The sequence below is a fragment of the Mercenaria mercenaria genome, chromosome 13 (assembly GCF_021730395.1).
Source record: "Mercenaria mercenaria strain notata chromosome 13, MADL_Memer_1, whole genome shotgun sequence".
In the NCBI taxonomy this organism is placed as follows: domain Eukaryota; kingdom Metazoa; phylum Mollusca; class Bivalvia; order Venerida; family Veneridae; genus Mercenaria; species Mercenaria mercenaria.
This window is the reverse complement of record NC_069373.1, coordinates 8,975,581-8,994,986: the sequence shown is the minus strand read 5'-3', so window position 1 is coordinate 8,994,986 and position 19,406 is coordinate 8,975,581. Positions and strand designations below refer to the sequence as shown.

The 19,406-nt window shown below is 36.0% G+C and overlaps 1 protein-coding gene across 1 annotated transcript; it reads right to left on the bottom strand.

Annotated features, from left to right (window-relative positions):
* Positions 1 to 1,348: 1,348 nt before the first annotated feature.
* Positions 1,349 to 10,604, bottom strand: LOC123529929 (nuclear receptor coactivator 6-like). Its single transcript, XM_045310526.2, has one exon. The coding sequence runs from the start codon at positions 9,492 to 9,494 to the stop codon at positions 7,959 to 7,961; it is 1,536 nt and encodes a 511-aa protein (XP_045166461.2). The 5' UTR covers positions 9,495 to 10,604; the 3' UTR covers positions 1,349 to 7,958.
* Between the last annotated feature and the right edge of the window lie 8,802 nt (positions 10,605 to 19,406).

Sequence of the window (19,406 nt, the reverse complement as noted above, 5' to 3'; positions counted from 1 at the left end):
TGTCAAATATAACTGGGCTTTGTTTAGAAATTACAGTGCTGGAATGGAAAGAGTGAAATATCTCATTGTCGATTCATCAGTGGTGCATAAATGGTTTTATCCGAAGTCAGATTTGACCGAGTTCTTAAGAGGCATGCACATTCTTTCTAAAGTGAAGAAATTAAGGCTGGGTAAATTGTGGTATTTTTTATAAACAAATGGCCATAACTCTTGCTGTGAGCTAAAAACGAATGCAATGAACCAGTTACAATAAAACTACTCAAGGCTTAACGAATGCATTGCAGATATATCTAAACTCTTAGCACTTCTAACTATGGACTACTGTCCACCGCCATTTCCGGATTACAAGTATACTTGGGCTAACTTACGACAACAAGTTTGACGTAAAGTCACTACTCGTTAGTATCAACAAAACCCACACAAAGACAATGCAAAAGCAAATTGAAAAAAAAAAAGAACTCACAAGCATTAATCTTAAAGCAAAAAAAATCATTTTTTGCCGTAACGCTATGAAGAGTTTAGGACACACTGTTGAGCGGCAGGAAATGGCAAATCTAAGATACCCCCATTACGACAAAAACATTAATGGACACACAATTTCTTTTCTATTATTCCCCTCATCCTGATATGGTTAAAAGACACGCCTTTCTGTTTTTACACAGACTGGTCACCTTGGCATGCACATGACGTTTATATGGCGTGACTACGAAACATAGTTTACAATTGGTTTGAGCCCGTTGTAATAAAGCTTTTTTACTCGGAGCATGCTATAAGCACCTCACTACATTATTATACAACTCCGTTTAAAACTGTAAGGTGTTTTTGTCACAAAAACATATGTCTCCCCCTATGTATACCTTTTGCTCTGGCGGCCACTTTGTGCAGCGAAGCGGAACGTGTCGGCGATGCACAACTAGGCTTGGTACTGATCACTCCTGTGAAGTTTCGTCGAAATCTGTCCAGCAGCTTGGCCTGTGAAAGCCGGGCAAGATTTTTCTATTTTTAGCTCTGGTGGCCTTTTTGTGCAGCGAAGCGGACCATGTCAACGATATGCACAACTACACTCCTGTGAAGTTTCGTCGAAATCCAGCCAGCAGTTTAAGCTGTGAAAGCCGGACAAGAGTTTTCTATCTTTAGCTCTGGTGGCCATTTTATGCTGCGAAGCGGAACGTGTCGGCGATATGCACAACTAGGCTTGGTACTGATCATTCCTATGAAGTTTCGTCAAAATCCGGCCAGCAGTTTGACCTGTGAAAGCCGGACAAGCTTAATGCGGAGACGGACGGACGGTAACCGCTAACATTTTTTTTTTTTTGTATTATTCAAAGCGACAAGGAAAACATTTGGCGTACGTAACAAGTTTATATAATATTGTGCATAACAATAACATAATTTAACAATAATATCATGTCATAATATAAATAGTTAAATGTCTACACAGACTACATGTAGAAGAGATAGCTAGCTGGCTTTTCAAAAAGTTCATGAAACTGTGTTGTTTTAAATGTTAGACGTTAGACATGAATCCGCTAAAGCTTGAATCAAATAGATAATTGAGCCGTGCCATGAGAAAATCAACATAGTGGGTTTGTGACCAGCATGGATCCGCGCAGTCTGGTCAGGCTCCATGCAGTTCGCTTTTAAAGCCTATTGGAATTGGAGAAACTGTTAGCGAACAGCATGGATCCTGACCAGACTGCGCGGATGCGCAGGCTGGTCTGGATCCATGCTGGTCGCAAAGCCACTATGTTGGTTTTCTCATGGCACGGCTCGTTTTTAGCTCGACTATTCATAGAATAGTAGAGCTATTAGACTCGCCCATGCGTCGGCGTCCGCGTCCGCGTCGGCGTCCGCATCCCGATTTGGTTAAGTTTTTGTATGTAAGCTGGTATCTCAGCAACCACTTGTGGGAATGGATTGAAACTTCACACACTTATTCACTGTGATAAACTGACTTACATTGCACAGGTTCCATAACTCTGTTTTGCTTTTTTACAAAATTATGCCCCTTTTTTGACTTAGAAATTTTTGGTTAAGGTTTTGTATGTAAGCTGTTATCTCAGTAACCACTTGTGGGAATGGATTGAAACTTCACACACTTATTTACTGTGATAAACTGACTTACACTGCACAGGTTCCATAACTCTATTTTGCTTTTTTATAAAATTATGCCCCTTTTTCGACTTAGAATTTTTTGATAAAGGTTTTTTTATGTAAGCTGGTATCTCAGTACTCACTAATGGGAATGGATTGAAACTTCACACACTTGTTCACTGTCATGATCTGACGTGTCCAAAGCAGGTCCCATAACTTTATTTTGCTTTCTTACAAAATTATGCCCTTTTTCAACATAGAAATTTTTGGTTAAGTTTTTGTATGTAAGCTGGTATCTCAGTATCCACTAATGGGAAAGGATTGAAACTTCACACACTAGTTCACTGTCATGAGCTGATAAGCACTATGCAGGTTCCATAACCCTATTTTACTTTTTTACTAAATTATGCCCCTTTTTCGACTTTCTTATTCATTCAAGCGACAAGGCTGTTAAATAGTCGAGCGTTGCTGTCCTCCGACAGCTCTTGTTTTTTATACAAAACATTCATGTGATACTGTAGCAGTTAACAGCATCCTTTGTTCTCGTATTGTTCTAAATATTATAGGAGACATTCAGTTAATATCATTAGGTAATCCCGAGATGTGATAGATAAAACATGTAAAGCATATACAAGATCATAAGCCACACACATACATGACCATAAGTTTTGTACATGACAGATACAACAAGTGAATGAAGTATTGCCGTGCAATACAAACTCCCCTATTGGAAGGCACCTAATTTTCTCTACTGCAGAATAGCATAATGAACCGATATCTGCCAATGATGTATAAACAATATTGTACTATATATACAATATGTTATAACAAAACACTTGGATTAAAATTTGCATATACAAAAACCTAAAGTTGTTAATTCTATATAAGATAAGTCCACACAAAACTCTTAACCAGGTAGAGATAGGTCAAAATACACAGAAAAATTGGATGTAACATGCATGTTGTACCACAGAAAAGTGGTAAGTTATTTATAGTAACAACAAAGTTGTTAAAAATTCTATATAAAATAAGTCCACACAAACTCTTTACCAGGTAGAGATAGGTTAAAATACACCTAAAACTTGGATGTAACATGCATGTTGTACCACAGAAAAGTAGTCTTGATTTGTCCCTACGGGCAGTAATAAAAAAGTTACAATATAAGCTATTTATAGTAGTAACAAAGGGAAGTAATTCTAACAACAAGGGAGCCTCGTGGTGCTGAACATTTGTGCCAAATTACATCCAGATTCCTCCATGCATGAAGAAGAAATGCTCCGGACAAAGTCATTCTTGAATTTGACCTTTGACCTCTCAGTGTGACCTTGACCTTAGACCTAAGGACCAGGTTCTTGATAATCCGCCTCATGGTAGTGAACATTTGAGCCAGGTTACATCAAAATCCCTCCATGCATGAAGAAGGAATGCTCTGGACAAAGTCGTTCTTGTATCTGACCTTTGGCCTCTAAATGTGACATTTACCTTAGAGCTAGGGGCCGTGTTCTTGCGCATGGCATTCAGTCTCATTGTGGTAAGTAATATTAAAATCCCTTTAAAGATTGTTGAGTTACAGACTGGACAGGAAAAACCCCTTTTGACCTTTTGACTTCCAAGTGTGCCTTGACCTTTCAGCTAAGACCCCAGGTTTTGCGCATGACACGTTGTCTCATCCAGGGGAATATTTGTACCCACTGATAGTTAAATCCTGTTTTACACGACAAAGTTATAGACAGGACAGAAAAAAAAATCCAACTGACCTTTGATCTCCAAGTGCGACCTTGACCTTTAAGCTAGGGTTCTGGGTGTTGCGCATGACACGTCGTCTTATCATTGGGATTATTTGTGCCAAGTAATTTTAAAACCCCTTCATGGATGGCAAAGTTATGGACCGGACAGAAAAAAGCCCTGTTGACCTTTGACCTCCAATTGTGACCTTGACCTTTGAGCTGGGGTCCGGGTTTTGCGCATTACACGTTGTCTTATCATTGGGATTTTTTTTTTGCCAAGCAATATTAAAATCCCTAAATGAATGAGTTATGGACCGGACACGAAACAGATCCTGTTCATGCCATGATAACATTTGACTGCCAAGTGTGGCCTTGACCTTTGAGCTAGGGGTCTGAACGTTGTGCATGTTTACTTATTGTGAGGTACATTTGTGAAAAGTAATATTAAAATCCCTTTATGGATGACAGAGTTATGGACCTGATAGGAAAAACCCCTGTTGACCTTTGACCTCCAATTGAGACCTAGACCTTTGAGCCAGTGGTCCGAGTTTTGCACATGACATGTCGTCTCATCCTGAGGAACATTTGTGCCAAGTAATATTAAAATCCCTTTATGAATGACAGAGTTATGAACCGGACACGAAATTGAGGACGGACGGGCGGAATGACGAAAAAGCGCATTCCTATAGTCCCCGAAACTGGTTTTCAACCAGTAGGGGACTAAAAAATATAAGCCTTGTGCATGACATATACCAAACACATAACCTTTGCACATGGTATTTACTCAAAACTCAAGTTTTACACATGACATAATTACACTAAAACATAAGCTTTGTACATGACTTTCACCAAAAACAGAGTTTTGCACATGGCATATACTTAAACGAAAGCTTTGTAGATGACATATATCAAAAACATAAGCTTTGCATATTGCATATTTCCAAAACATGAGCTCTGCTAATGGCATATATCGTATCAAGAGGCTTGCGCGTGGCCTATACAAAAATATATGATTTGCAAATGTAGTTGTAGTATTTTACCAAAAAAACAAATTGCATATGCACAAAGTATAATTATAGCACATGGCATATTCTTTGATATAAGTCGTGCCCATAGTATAATTGAAATAGCTGACAAAAGTGTTCCATACCAACTAGGGTTATAACAACTATTCATCTTACTGATGTTACACATAAAGTGTAATAAAAAAAATAATGCATGAAATAACATATCTAGTATAAAACATTGTTTGAAAGGAGTTTGTCAAGTATCATAAATTACAGTACTTAACATAATTTTTATTGTTAATATGTTGTTATACAGTAAAGAAAGCTTCGCCGACAACGTGACACAAAAATGTGTTTATACTTAAGGTTATTCGCACAAGCAGTGATTGGGTAATTGAAAGATGGGAAGAAGCGGATCTGGTTAGATTGCCTTAATATCAACAAATTAAAACGTAGTGTAAGAACAGTAGTATTGAGTACAGGAAAAACAGCCAGGGCCGCAAAATATGCCAGCGGACAATTATAGGGAAGCTTGGAAAATTCCACTGGCTTTTGTTATCTATGAATATGGCAGCAGACCTTTATGAAATGTTCTTCATTACTATGTATTAACAGCTTACATTTATCTTGGCTTGAATCTATGTTCATTAAATTGTGTTTGACAACAAATGTTTGAAAGTCCGTACATTATCGCGCGAAAAAAAGTGTTAAGGTACCAAATTTTATATTTAGTATTGAACGCAACACACCGTCGCGAAAAACGCCTATGTATCCTATATACATCGATGGGGACAAGTAATAATTATACTAGTGAAAAAAAGGACCAAGACAACACTGATCAAATACAACTCAGTTATTAAACAAACCTATCTCTCTGTGCCCCAACCCCCTCCCAAATGATAGAATTTGTTGTTTTTGGATACATCGAACAGTCCCAGACAGATGGGCAATGCCAGATAGATGGGGCTCGAGGACTAGGTAATATTTGATGATAACCTATTTCAACCAGCCCCGCCAATGTTGATATTTTGTACCGCCATGTGTTATACTAACTATAGGTATCAATTAAGGAGAAGTAATTTACCTTGAAGAAATAATCTACATCTCTTACATGGTCCTGTGCATTTGAAAACATTATTTCAAATGAGGTTTACACAGTTCAACAAGCAGTATATATCCGATTATTTTGAAATCTTTAGGAGCAAATACATGAACTATGCACTTGGTAAAATCAAGAAAGTATATATATGAAAGTGTCGTGACATTTAAGAATGAGGGAAACACAACAGCTACTAGGTTTTTTTCGTCTGCAGTTGTTAAGTAAGATAAAGAAATGTTTATCAGTCACTTAAATATTTTATTCAGAAACGTGCTGGATCACTACATCCCTTGAGGTGTAGAATTCTTTCATGTGAGTAAGCTGTCTTACAGAGGGTCGATGGGTCTGCCTAGGTGCCCGCCCGTGACAAAAATAATGCATGAGGGACACACCGGGTTTTACTATACCGACAAAACCTGGAAAGTCACCATATGACCCCAATTAAAAATACTTAGACATTTTGAAATATGATGGTACACAAAACTAGTAGACATAATATCACCGCGGTCGCGCCTTCAACACAAAACAATTAGAAGTTCTTCAACCCCAACATGTTTTGCCCGTAGATTAAAAGAACTATAGCTTTGAACATGGTATATATAATTGATTACAATGTACACATTCTTACAGATCGATCATAATATACTTTAACAGTATATTTTGGCGCTATGCTGGGCTTTGTTTATTTCTCATTCATAACTATAATCTGTAATCAGTACAGAAAACATTACATGTAGTGTATATCATTAAATACTTGAATAAATAGGATTTTTGTACATTTATTCAACAACTGGTCCGACAAGTTGCTTAATATATGTATTTCTTCACTAAATTTGTATAAAGAAAGCATTCCGAAATTACAAAAAAAAAAAATAGAAATAAAAACCAAATAATTGAGTTAGCTAAAATAGCTTTCATGTTGTTTCCTTCAAACTATTTGCTAAAATACTTAGACCATTAAAATGCTTGTTACATAGTCTGATTTAAAAGTCTTTAAATTCAATCAAATATACATGAAAATTGATATTTTGCCTTTCATTGAATTCAAAAGGACTGTACGATATTATCTTTCTCCGTAACGCATACAAACGGCACCATTATGTAAACAGAAATAAATATTTTAGTTAAGGTGACACTTGCTGTTCCAAGGTTATTCCGGGAATTCAAAGAGTTTGTTAATATAAAAACTGCATTTGACAAATATGAGAAAAAATTACAAGGTCTAAAATTTGACAATACGCACGAATATAAAACATAGTTTTCAAATTTCTGATCCAAGGACACTTAAGAGAAAATATAACAGTATGAGTGTTTTAAAGAAAGACTGAATTTCATTATCAGTAAATAAGAAGAGTATTCTAGCATAAACGTTAACACCGCTGTCAAAAATGTGCTAAAGTACTTTAAAAATTTACATCTTCCATCTAAACTCAGTGGAAATAAAATTGAAAAATATTAAGTAAATTGTTCGCTTTAAATAACAGTGTGTTTAGACAACCGTCGGGTGTAAAATTACAATTGTGCATAATATGTAACGTAACAAATACAAGTTACCACATATTACATGTTATATAATATCTAGTATATAACTTATATTTAGATTTTGATTGATGCTTCTACACATATCGGCAGTATGAATACTTTAACTGACACAACAATGTTATAAAATACAAGTTACATTTTAAAAAAGCATATATTTCATGAAGGATAATCGAAGATTTCAACAGAATAATAATCTATCTTAAGTTGGATACAAAATCTACAACTGCAATATATTCTCGGTTTGACAGATGCTGTGCATATCTCACAACTTCACAGTAAAGCAACCACCCTCATGCTTCCCTGTAGTGCATTTTCACAAGTCTTGTTTTCAACCGCTTATATTTCTCAACATGACAACCACATCCCAAATAAATAGCACAGTGCCAAACCACCAGTTATAAATTCCAACAGTGAAAACACAGTCTTTTACATGTACGGAACCCGTAAAATATCCTTAAATATCAAAAAAAATCATTCTTATCACAGATGTCAATAATCCGGTTGTGTTTCTACGATATGTCGGTGATATTCATCCGCGTCATACTCCGGAACTTGTTCGTCATGTTTTACTAGAGCTGTCGGCAGTGTACTATAGTTCTCCCTCTTAGACTTGCTCCAAGCATGATTCCTAGTTTTAACCCCGGATTGAAGGTCTGCTACTGGAGCTTTACGCGCGTGCTCTATTTCTTTGCACGTGACATCGTAGCTATATTTATGTATTGGTACCCGTTCTGATTCCGGAGTAACACCGCCTTTTTTCGGAGCTTTCAGGGCAGACTTTATTTCAAAACTGTCTGCGTCAAGCTTAGGACCCTTGTCTGTTGATATGGGCTGATGTGATTTACAATAAACAGATTTATCGAACGAATCATTTTGGTTATGGAAGAAAGTTTTCATATTAAGAGTGGTATTACAAGTTTTACATTTGAAACATATCTTGTGAAAGACAACCCCTCTCACAGGTCCTAATTTTTCCATTGGGTATACTTTTTTCATGCAGTGATAACATTTGTCCTGTGGGTATCTTGTTTCGTGTTGTAACGGTTTGTTCTTTATGTGCAAACCAGCCTTTACCTCACCATTCATCCCTTTCTTGGGTGTTCCCTCTGGTGAAACGGGTCCAAACGAATCGGACAAGCTGCCGTCTGGGGAAAACGGCGGATTTCCTGAACTTGCTGGAGAGCCAGGTATCGAGGATGATGTGCTGCTCCGATCAGATGCCGCCCCCGGCGGAGGGCGTGCCGACGGTGGGGAAGTTACCTGCTGACGTGGCCGTTGCATGAACGTAGGCCCGTCAGGCACGGAAGCAACAAACTGTTGTGGCTTTTTAGCAACTGCCGGGGAATCCTGTGGCGTTGACGGCGCCGACGAACTATAACTGCTGCTGGATAAGCTACGTGGTTGGTTAACATGCTGAAGCTGTAAGCTATTTGGAGCCGTAACGAAGCGTGCTTGTCCCTCAAACTGATTCAACTGATTAGGCACTTGAACGTGAATCTGGTTAGATAACTGACCGTTAATCCCTGTAGAGGTATTAGGATAAGTCATTTGGTTATAACTTGGAGTGTTCATGTTGGATTGTGGATTTTTTGGCATTTGTCCATTTAAAGATATGTTCATTGAAGCGTTCAGTGGAATCGGTCCGCTGCCGGGTGACATGGCGGGAGCTGAGCCCGCTACTGGAAATGTCGGTATGAAATTAGGATTGATCACTGGAGAACTCTGGGCATTTGGAGCATACAATGGTCCTGTGTTGATACCAACTGGCGAGGTAGGCGATACTGCAGAAAAGCTGGTCATGTATGGATTCGAACCGGCCACTGTGGTTCCAGCTAGCTGGACTTGTGCCAGCTGTGCCTGCAGTTGTTGTATCTGTTGCTGGTTGATCTGTTGAAGCTGCATCAACTGTTCTGGGGTTAAACCCTGCAGGTTGCCAAAGTTTGTCCCTGACATATTAAGTGGACCAGGATTTGAGAAATTCATTGAACCGTCCAGATTTTGATTTTGGTAAAGGTTTGGATCCATTTTGTAATCCGAAATCAGAACTGTTTCATTGTAATAATCCAAATTATAATGTGCACAAAAATCCAGCTAACGCAATAATCCTTTCAATTTGAGGGTGTTTTCACTATAAAGTAGCGATTGCTGAAATCATTACAGCGTGAAACCTCAATGATTTTAATTAAAGATACTTTTATAAAATAAATTACAGTCTTCACTTTTTTGGTATTTTAATTCGCCCAAGTTCAGCAAGGTGTGGGCTTAAATCTAACATTCACACTCTATGGCCTCTGTTTACATTATAATACACTATATATCAAGTGTTAATTTTCTCCACCCGTATGTCATAACTAGAGCATTCCGCTGACATTTGCATACTAATGGTTGTTCTTCACCCTGACAGATATATCCTCATTATTTAACACAGTTTCTTCTTCTCTCTTTGAAATATTGTCATTTGAGCCTGTTTTAATATAAGATTCTTTAACACTTTTAACGCAGGTGCCAATAAAAAATGAAAATGAAATACGTTCCGATGCAAGCTCACACTTATAGATTGGTATTCCGACAGTTCAATAGTACATGATCGATTATAAATAGGAAACAGTGCCCGATTATGCTTATTAAAGAACGAAAATGCTATAATCCAAGACAGGTGTCACAGACTTGATGACAATTTTCCAAGTGTCAGATGAATTAAACCGGCCGAAATCTAGGTGTAGCGATACACATTTTAAACATAAGTAAGCGAATAGCGGCGTACGCTTGAATGGACGTCCATTATGATAGCTGGCAAATACAATCCCTTTTGAACAGGGCGAGATTTATTATAATAATAAATGGACTATTTAGCAAAGAATGCCATTATTATAGGTCCTTTATGTATACATTACGTATTGGAATATAAAGTATACAGAATTCGGAAAAGATTTCAATGAAGTGTAAATTTCACTTTGTTTTTTCTTAACGCCTTTTGGTAAATCTTTTACGTCTTTGAATGCAAAAATAATGATCTAAACCAGGTAATTCCACAAGAGATTTTTAATATTTAAATCAAGCACTTGTTATATGACACGGTGACTTAATACTCGCTGTCTATTTAAATAATCCATGAACGCTTGTGTATATTTAGCAATTTCAAACGCAAAATATATTGATCTCCGATAGACCGGGATGAGTTGCTATTAAAATAAATACTAAAATATGTAGCTAATTCTGTTTAATTGTTTGTATTGGGATTTACATATAGACAAACACGTTCCACGGTGCGTTAAACAGGACATAATGACATTTTCTGCTCCGGGAAGTTTGAACTTAAGGCAATAGCTTCCATAAATAGTCAGCATTACATAAATGTCTCATCGCATAAACATGTATACATATGCATATATATTAAATTGCTAAAATCAGAAAGGAGACTTTTGGTCCCTCTAAAATAATAAAAATGCACCTCAACAATCGACTATTCAAGACCCAGCACAACACAATCTAGAGTGTCTTTAGCTGTGAAAGCATGAAGTCTGAATCAATGAGCATCCCGCAATGTGGCGATTACTCACACAACTACATTTACATGCCTTCAAGTTTCAATCAATACACATCTGATCAAGGGCCGATAACTCGCGTAACTACATGTTGGAATCATTAAGCGTCTGATAAAGGGGCGATTACTTACGTAACTACATTTACATACCTTCAGGTTTCAATCAATACACATCTAATCAAGGGGTGATTACTCACGTAACTACATGTTGGAATCATTAAGCGTCTGATAAAGGGGCGATTACTTACGTAACTACATTTACATACCTTCAGGTTTCAATCAATACACATATAATCAAGGGGTGATTACTCACACAACTTCATTTACATGCTTTCAGGTTTCAATCAATACACATCTAATCAAGGGGTGATTACTCACATAACTTCATTTACATACTTTAAGGTCGGAAACAATAAGCATCTATTAAACGGGCGATACATTTACATATCATTGGGGATATTGCTCGCATAACTACAGTCAAGTGCCAGATTAAAACACACAAAACTTCTTGTGTTTCCAACTGTTTTAAAGCTGTTATCTCCCGAAATGCACAGCGTGTGCGACCTGTCCCGTATTATCGGCAAATGACTGGCCTAAAGCATATGTATATTTTAAAGCATGTGACCAGACAAAAAAAAATGGTGGTAAATTAAGTGTCTCATATTAAACCGTTTTTCCGCAAATTTGAGATGAAGCTAGATGGATGGATGACCGTTTCCATTTCGTCTGACTTCCGTTACCTCAAGTCACATCATCAATAACCAGTTGAATATAGATGCCCTTAAAATACATCTAACTATTTTATTCAAAGAAAACGTACCTGGGCCAGTACGAAACTGGCCCCTGCCATCAAAGCTTATAAAATTGTTTTAAACTTTTATCTCATTTTTCCTTCATCAGTGGAACGTCAGAAATTTGAAGAAAAAAAATTTCTTTACGGATACACTAGTGTATGTTATTTTGAAAAAAAAAATAACTATAAAGATATAAAATGCTTTTAAATACAATATCTTTTTGGACGCCTGTAGATAGAAAAATGTAGTATAGTGTTAATATGGCACGTAACTGTATATACTGCTCTGTGGCCCGGCCGCTTCAGTAGGTATGGTACCAATCATCGTTCTTGTGCCAAGTAAGATATTCAAACAGCCTGACTTGCCTAGTAAGTACTAACTATATAACACAAACGTTGATCAAATGAAAATGCCTATTATGTGAAAGGTGATCATTTGACAATTGTTTTCTCAGGTTTTGAAGATAAGTATGCAAGAAAAATTGTAAAAGTTCTTCAAGTTGAATAAATGTACATAAAACCCACGTCTTATAGCATCTTACAACTGATGTATTGTAAGAATACTAATATGCATGTTGTGAATATCAAAATACCTGTAAAATATGTGTTCTGCTCTGCTGTGTTCCGCAGTTCTATAAAGTACAATTTTACTTGCAACAGGCATAAATAACTACAACATGGGACTTTAAAATTAATCAATGGAATACTAGTAAATCAAGAGCAACTGATCTGTCAATGCACATGATCCGGGTTTCATGTTGATCGATAAGTCATGAACAGGAACGTAAAACATTTTCTTGCAACGAAATCATCATTAAAACAGGCTGAGGTGGGGATAAAAAAGGCTGTTTTAAGAAAAAAAAAAGCTAGGCTGTTTCAGGGGATATTTGGTCAATGCAAAAATGTTACAAGGGGCCTCCGTGGCCGAGTGATTAAGATCGCTGACTTGAAACCGCTTGCCCTTCACCGGTATAGGTTTAACCTCGCTTGGGGCTTAGAATTCTTCATGTGAGGAAGTCACCCAGCTGGCTTACGGGAGGTTGATGCTTCTACCCAGGTGCCTACCTGTAATGAAATAATGTCTGGAGGAGCACCAAAAGCCGAAAGTCGCCGTATGACCTATGCTTGTTGCGATGTGACGTTAAACACAACAAAAATCCAACAAAACAAAGGTTACTTCCTGCGGAAAAGCAAATTTTAAGGCGTAAAAATTTTTTTGTTTCCCGTATCCCGACCTACCCTAAATTTTTGGCCCAACCCTAAATGTTTTTATGGCCTTGGAGATTTGTTTTTTCAATTTTTTAACAGAAAGTTGCAAAACTGCACTTTTTATGCTTTAAACATGGTCAGTGATGTTAGAAATCAACTTACTGATGCTTTAAAGGCATAACCCCTTTATCTCTATTCATTTTTTGACACAAAAATAATTTCCGAAAAGTCTCACTTAATAAAAAAAAGATCTTTTTTTTCCGACCTACCTACCCTAATTTTTTAGCACGTTAGGGAAACAAAGATTTTTTAGGCCTAACCAGAAAATGTTTGATAAAAACAAAGGTTTGGTAAAATAGATCGATAAACTTCACGAGATTCACGAGACTAAAATTCGGTACTGTGCCATTTGATATATTTCCAGTAGAATCTGAAGTCCCTGATACATCCTTATACTTCAAGAAACAGGGAAATCCAATAATTTTCAATAATGAATAGAGGATATTTGTTTGTTTTGGGTGAATATGGAATATATCTCAGTGAGAAGTGAGAAAATTTCAGATATTTTCGAGCGAAAATGTGAAAAATTTCTCACTTCGAGGTGAGATATATTCAACATTCACGCAAAAACAAACACATTTTCTTTTTATTTTATGCTCAATTACGTTGCGATGTAACTCATTGCAGACTTGGAGCGGTCTTCTGCGCATGCCCGAAAGTGATTATCAATTGTAGCGCACGGCAAAAATATGCATATTAGTCATTAGCTGCAACAATAAAAATTTTATGGCACCTACTTTTTCTAACTGAATGGTAAATACAGAACGTCTTTGTATTAGCTGACTTAACTGAGAAAGGAAACAGATATATATATATATATATATATATATATATATATATATATATATATATATATATATATATATACAACAAAAATCATTTTCCGGAACAACATGCAATAAAAATAACACACTTATGCAACATGAATAATGATTTTTTTTTTTCGAAACAACTTAATACTGACTTGAACCGTGTGTTTTTCTGGAAAGCATCTATACCTCGAGTTATCTGAAAAATCTTCAGGGGTGAGCTGACCGCGGGAAGATACAAATCAGACGGACGGACAGTCGACATGACCAAAACAATATGTTTCATAAATATAGCCATAAAGTAACCGTCTTTGCTGATCTGGTTACAATATATGTGACTACTCACATCTCCTGATATTCAATAACTTAAACTTCATATCCGGCTGACCTTAAGAAGCCGAAGAGAAGGGCCCAAAATGAAACGAAAGTGATAATTACATACGTCAATGACCATACATACAAACAGAGGGCCTGCCATGTCTCAAATGCACATTAGAAACATACTGTACGCAGTTTTATATTTAAACCTTACTCAATTTGTACGGGTAAATTATGAATAACAAAAAGGTAGCTACATAAACAACGTGATATAAAATTATGACATAAAAATGTGATTAAATAATTGCGTTTAGAAACCTCTGATGTGTCTAACTGCGTATTATTTGAAACGGGACAAACTAACCAAACGCACGCATGCCTTCAAACTACAGAAGCGTCACATTTTTTCATGTAGGTAAAACTATAAATTACATCAGTAACATAAAGTGACGGATGCAAAAAAAGATATATCGCAATGTCACAGTCATTTATGTAAAAATTGCCCCCGGCCCGACAAATTACTTAAGTATACCAAAAAAAAAACGACTTCTACATTATAGGGTCACGGCTAACATTAACGCTACATATTTTTTCGTTACTTTAAAGCAATCGCGTTAACGTTGAATAACAATATTAGTATGCAATATTTGTAAATTTTGCCGGCTAAACCTTGGAGAATCAATGCATTTGTCATAGCAGGAAGTAAAAATATTGTATCTTCCAAAAACTGACAACTCATCGTCTCGAAATTTCCATTTTTCATTTTTGAAAAATTACAATTTACAATTTGCTATTTACATTTTGTTCACACGAAAGTTTACTTACGAGGTGATATTAAAGCTGAATTGAAACTCGTATTATCCTGTATATTTACAGACGCTTTGTTACCATGAAAAACCTGAACATTAACTGCACTGTCCTAAAACCGACAAAAGAGCGATTTTTTTTTTGAACATTTTTCATCTTCGTCAAAATAGCATTTTATATGTAATGCATTCGAAATGTGGCATGCAAAAGAACTAAACCATCATCTACTAAAACGTAGCCAGAGTCTAATTTAATAGCTGTGTTTTTTATCTTTGGTCATGAAACCAGCAAAGTTGTCTATTATAGGAAAGGCGGAGGAGTGTTAAATCTGACACAAAATATTTCATTAAGGGAGGAAACTCTCACTGTTAACTGTGTTAATTAAACAAAATACTTTTTTGTTTATGCACATTTTAGAAGTTCTTGAGGCTAGAAATACACAAGTCTTTTCATAATATTAAATGGCGCTTTGTTTCACAAGAAAACTATAAGAATATCCCTTAACAACTCCACAGTCCAAGGTGCAGTTCGTTTGTACAGCAAACCATATGTAGTTTTTAGGTGCCAAAATCGCATGAAGAGAACTTCTACTACTGAATCTTCCAAAATATTTTAGAAAAAGAATACCTTTTCAGACCTACATGCAATTTCAATTCAATTATATGAAGCAAATAAAAATAACTAAACTGGGTAAAAATGGTACATTTTACAACTTCTTGCAACTGTCTTGCCATTCAATATGTTGTTATGGTATTTTATTGTTGTTTCTGCATTGTATTGTTGCTACTTTACTAATTAACCCGTATGAAAGTAACAACATGTTATTTGTGATTTCAGTTTTGTTACATTTTCTGGTCCTTTGTGATCATGGAATCCATTCAGTTGATGTGTAATAGAGTTCCGCCTAAGCCGTCGCTAGGGGGCGTGAGAGGTGTTGCATTTTTCATTACCTCTCATGAACAGACTCGATCAAACCTAGTCTGCTATCATTCTGTTTAGTTGCATGATTTAAACGACTTATTCAAAATGGCTAGGGCCTGTATTCATGAACGTATTCGTGACACTTTGTCTCCAGTTAAGGTCTCGCTTTAAATTATCACTGTCAAAGAAGAACAAATCGAAACAAAACGGCATGAATGTACATTTTTACAGTTACAGACAGTTCAGCAAACGTACAAGATTATAAATTTGCAAAATAAAAAAAAGTTATGAGCAACTGAACATTTCCCGTTCTGAATTTCAGACAATACGGACCGAGCATATATATTCCGTTATATTCAGATGTGTGCACTTTGACTAGCTTCTTTGTTCTCAAACAATATTCCGTGCTAAATTTGCACTGTGCTCTCTCCGTTCAGTTTCATTTTGTCTTTTACATAAAGTACATTTCAAAGATGATGTTCAGGCGTAAAGGGTGTTGACCCTCCCATTGCCTCTCATGAAGTCTCAACCAAACCGACTAGCTATTATTTCAAGTTTTCAAATGATCTTCTTACAAGTCTTTTTTTTATAATCCTGAAAACGTTTTCGTCCTAGTTTATCTTACAGCTCCATGTTTCTTCATTTTCACACTGGTTATTCGCTCAGGAAAATGTCTCCAGTCATAGTATGTTGTCTTTCATTTCTATGTCACCTTCACCAACTTTAAAGCCTTCATTACATTTAAAGTGTGCATTAAAATGGTTTATTTCTTGTCAGTCAATACATAATATCTCCTCTGCCGGCTCATCGGACTCTGCTACTGCTGTCTGGCCTCTTTATCTGCACATTTATTACCCCTTAAGAACAAATGTCGGGAGAACAGTGTACATGTATGTAATTCATACCAGCTTTCCTTGATCTTTGCAGCCATCTATCTAATCCGTTTTGCGGGATGAAACTGATGTTAAAACTACTTGGCACTTTATGATTAATGTAATGTCTTAATTTCTTTCCAAAGTACTCATCAACTGCAATGTTTTTATCTATCAGTTGACAATAAAAGTTGTCGCAGGATTTGTTCGATGATCTCTTCAGTGTGACAGATTCCTTCATTTGGCCCACAATATAAACTACTACCCCTGCTCTAGTCTGTACATATTGTTCATCAACAACAAAAAACTCGTTTAGCCCTCATATAATCGTGGTAAGAAATTGTAAACCAAACAGAATTATAGTCAAAATACATTGTTATATAAAGGACAACTCTCATTGAGAATTTAAAAAAAACAGGGGCTATAACTCGTATTTTAGGTGCATGAAATATTGTATGTGATTTGTTTACCATGTTTAAAATGAAACAAAAACAGGAATAAATCCATACATTCTTCATATGGTCTATTTAAACAATATAAACCTATACATTAGGTGATATACTGTTACGGGGGAAAAGGTTAAATAAGGTCGTCACAGTGCAGATTCTGACAGTTGTCACGATGTAAGACATCATTTTGACCTTCCTGGCAAAAACAATACTCCTTCCCGTGCAAAAACTTCAACTTAATAACTAAAGTTAATTACTTTAGATAAACATGTTTTTGACTGAAACGTTATATCAAATATGAATTTATATATAAACTATCAAAATTACAATCTGACTCTCATTTTTACAACATTTCTTTCAACTTTTATTCATATCAAACCATATAAAATGATAATTTATTTATGTCATTTGTAAGTCGTAAGTCTAATGGACTGACATAAAAAAAGGGTAAAAAAAATCGTCTCGATGCATTATCAAACATCTAAGAAATACTTGTGCTAATGAATAAATGAGAATTTTCTGTTTATCAGCTTTTTGCAATAGAAAAAAACAACATGTTTACATGCTAAAATTAATGTAAACATTTGTGATGATTTTAAACGTATTAAATAAACCAGTGAAATTTAAATCTTTTTTTTTTTCAATGCTTTTCCTAACTTTATGAAACAAGTTACGAAAGAACTGCAACATATAAAACAAGTTTGGACACAAAAATATGATTTTTTTATTCCATGTTTAAAGAATGTTGAGGTGAAACATTTTATATTCACAAAATTTTGTTAAAATGTGCTTGTTATTATTTTCTCTTTAGGTTTTGTTTGCATACGTATCAGGTAAAACTGAAAATAACAGAACAAATCTTTTATTTTTTCAGACTTAAGCTTACGCTCCCTTATCCTTAAACAAAAATATCATATATCAAGGTCACACGTGCACATATATATAAATAAACATCTATACAATACAAACAATTAATTATACGAGAGTGACATTATGGTTATCAAAGAACATTATCAATTATAGGCATAGTCTGTCTTTTGCGTATATATTTACCAAGTGATGTGTTAACAATTCATTGGTTTGCGTATTTACACTGTTTGGCCATCTGTTATCAAATATTAGGTCTGTATATGCGCGTACGATGTTCAGGTCGAAGTTACGAGACTACGATTAGTCATTTGTTTTATTATGCCCCCCACCCCCTTCGAAGAAGGAGGGGTATATTGTTTTGCAGATGGTCGGTCGGTCTGTATGTAGACCAATCCGTTTCCGGATGATAACTCAAGAATGCTTGGGCCTAGGATCATGAAAGTTGATAGGGAGGTTGGACATGACCTGCAGATGACCCCTATTGATTTTGAGATCAGTATGTCAAAGGTCAAGGTCACATTGATCCGAAACAGTTAAACTGTTTCTTGACGATAACTTGAGAACGCTTGGGCCTAAGGATCACAAAACTTAATAGGGAAGTTGATCATGATCAGCAGATTGATTCTGAGGTCAGTAGGTCAAAGGTCAAAGGCACACTGACCCGAAACAGTTAAACGGTTTTCGGATGATAACTCAAGAAGGTTTGTTGATTTTGCTAATTTATTTCGAAATAAAAATTGGAGTATGGGATAAGCTAGAATCACAGAGATACAAGCAAAAAGTATAATCCTATTAGTGGCCGAGAGATTAAAATCATGCAACGGTAAGACAGTGGTTCCAGTTTTGTTAAACACAAGTTGTCCCTGAACCACATGATACTATATTTTCTAGAATTATTATTATTTTGGATAATTGCTTCTTTTCTAAATACTTTTCTATGCAGTTGTTTCTTCTCAAACTAAGTACAATGAGAAACAGATCCCTGATGATGTCTGTTCACCCATAAAACGACCACAGCCAACTGGACAATTCTCCCTGTTGATATCTGTTCACTCAAACAACGACCACATCCAACTGGACAATCATCCCTGTTGATATCTGTTCACTCAAACAACGACCACATCCAACTGGACAATCATCCCTGTTGATATCTGTTCACTCATAAAACGACCACAGCCAAATTGACAATTCTCCCTGTTGATATCTGTTCACTCAAACAACGACCACATCCAACTAGACAATCATCCCTGTTGATATCTGTTCACTCATAAAACGACCACATCCA

Bases quoted from the DNA above. Each gene is read 5' to 3' on its own strand.
- LOC123529929 (XM_045310526.2), bottom strand. From the start codon at position 9,494: ATGGATCCAAACCTTTACCAAAATCAAAATCTGGACGGTTCAATGAAT.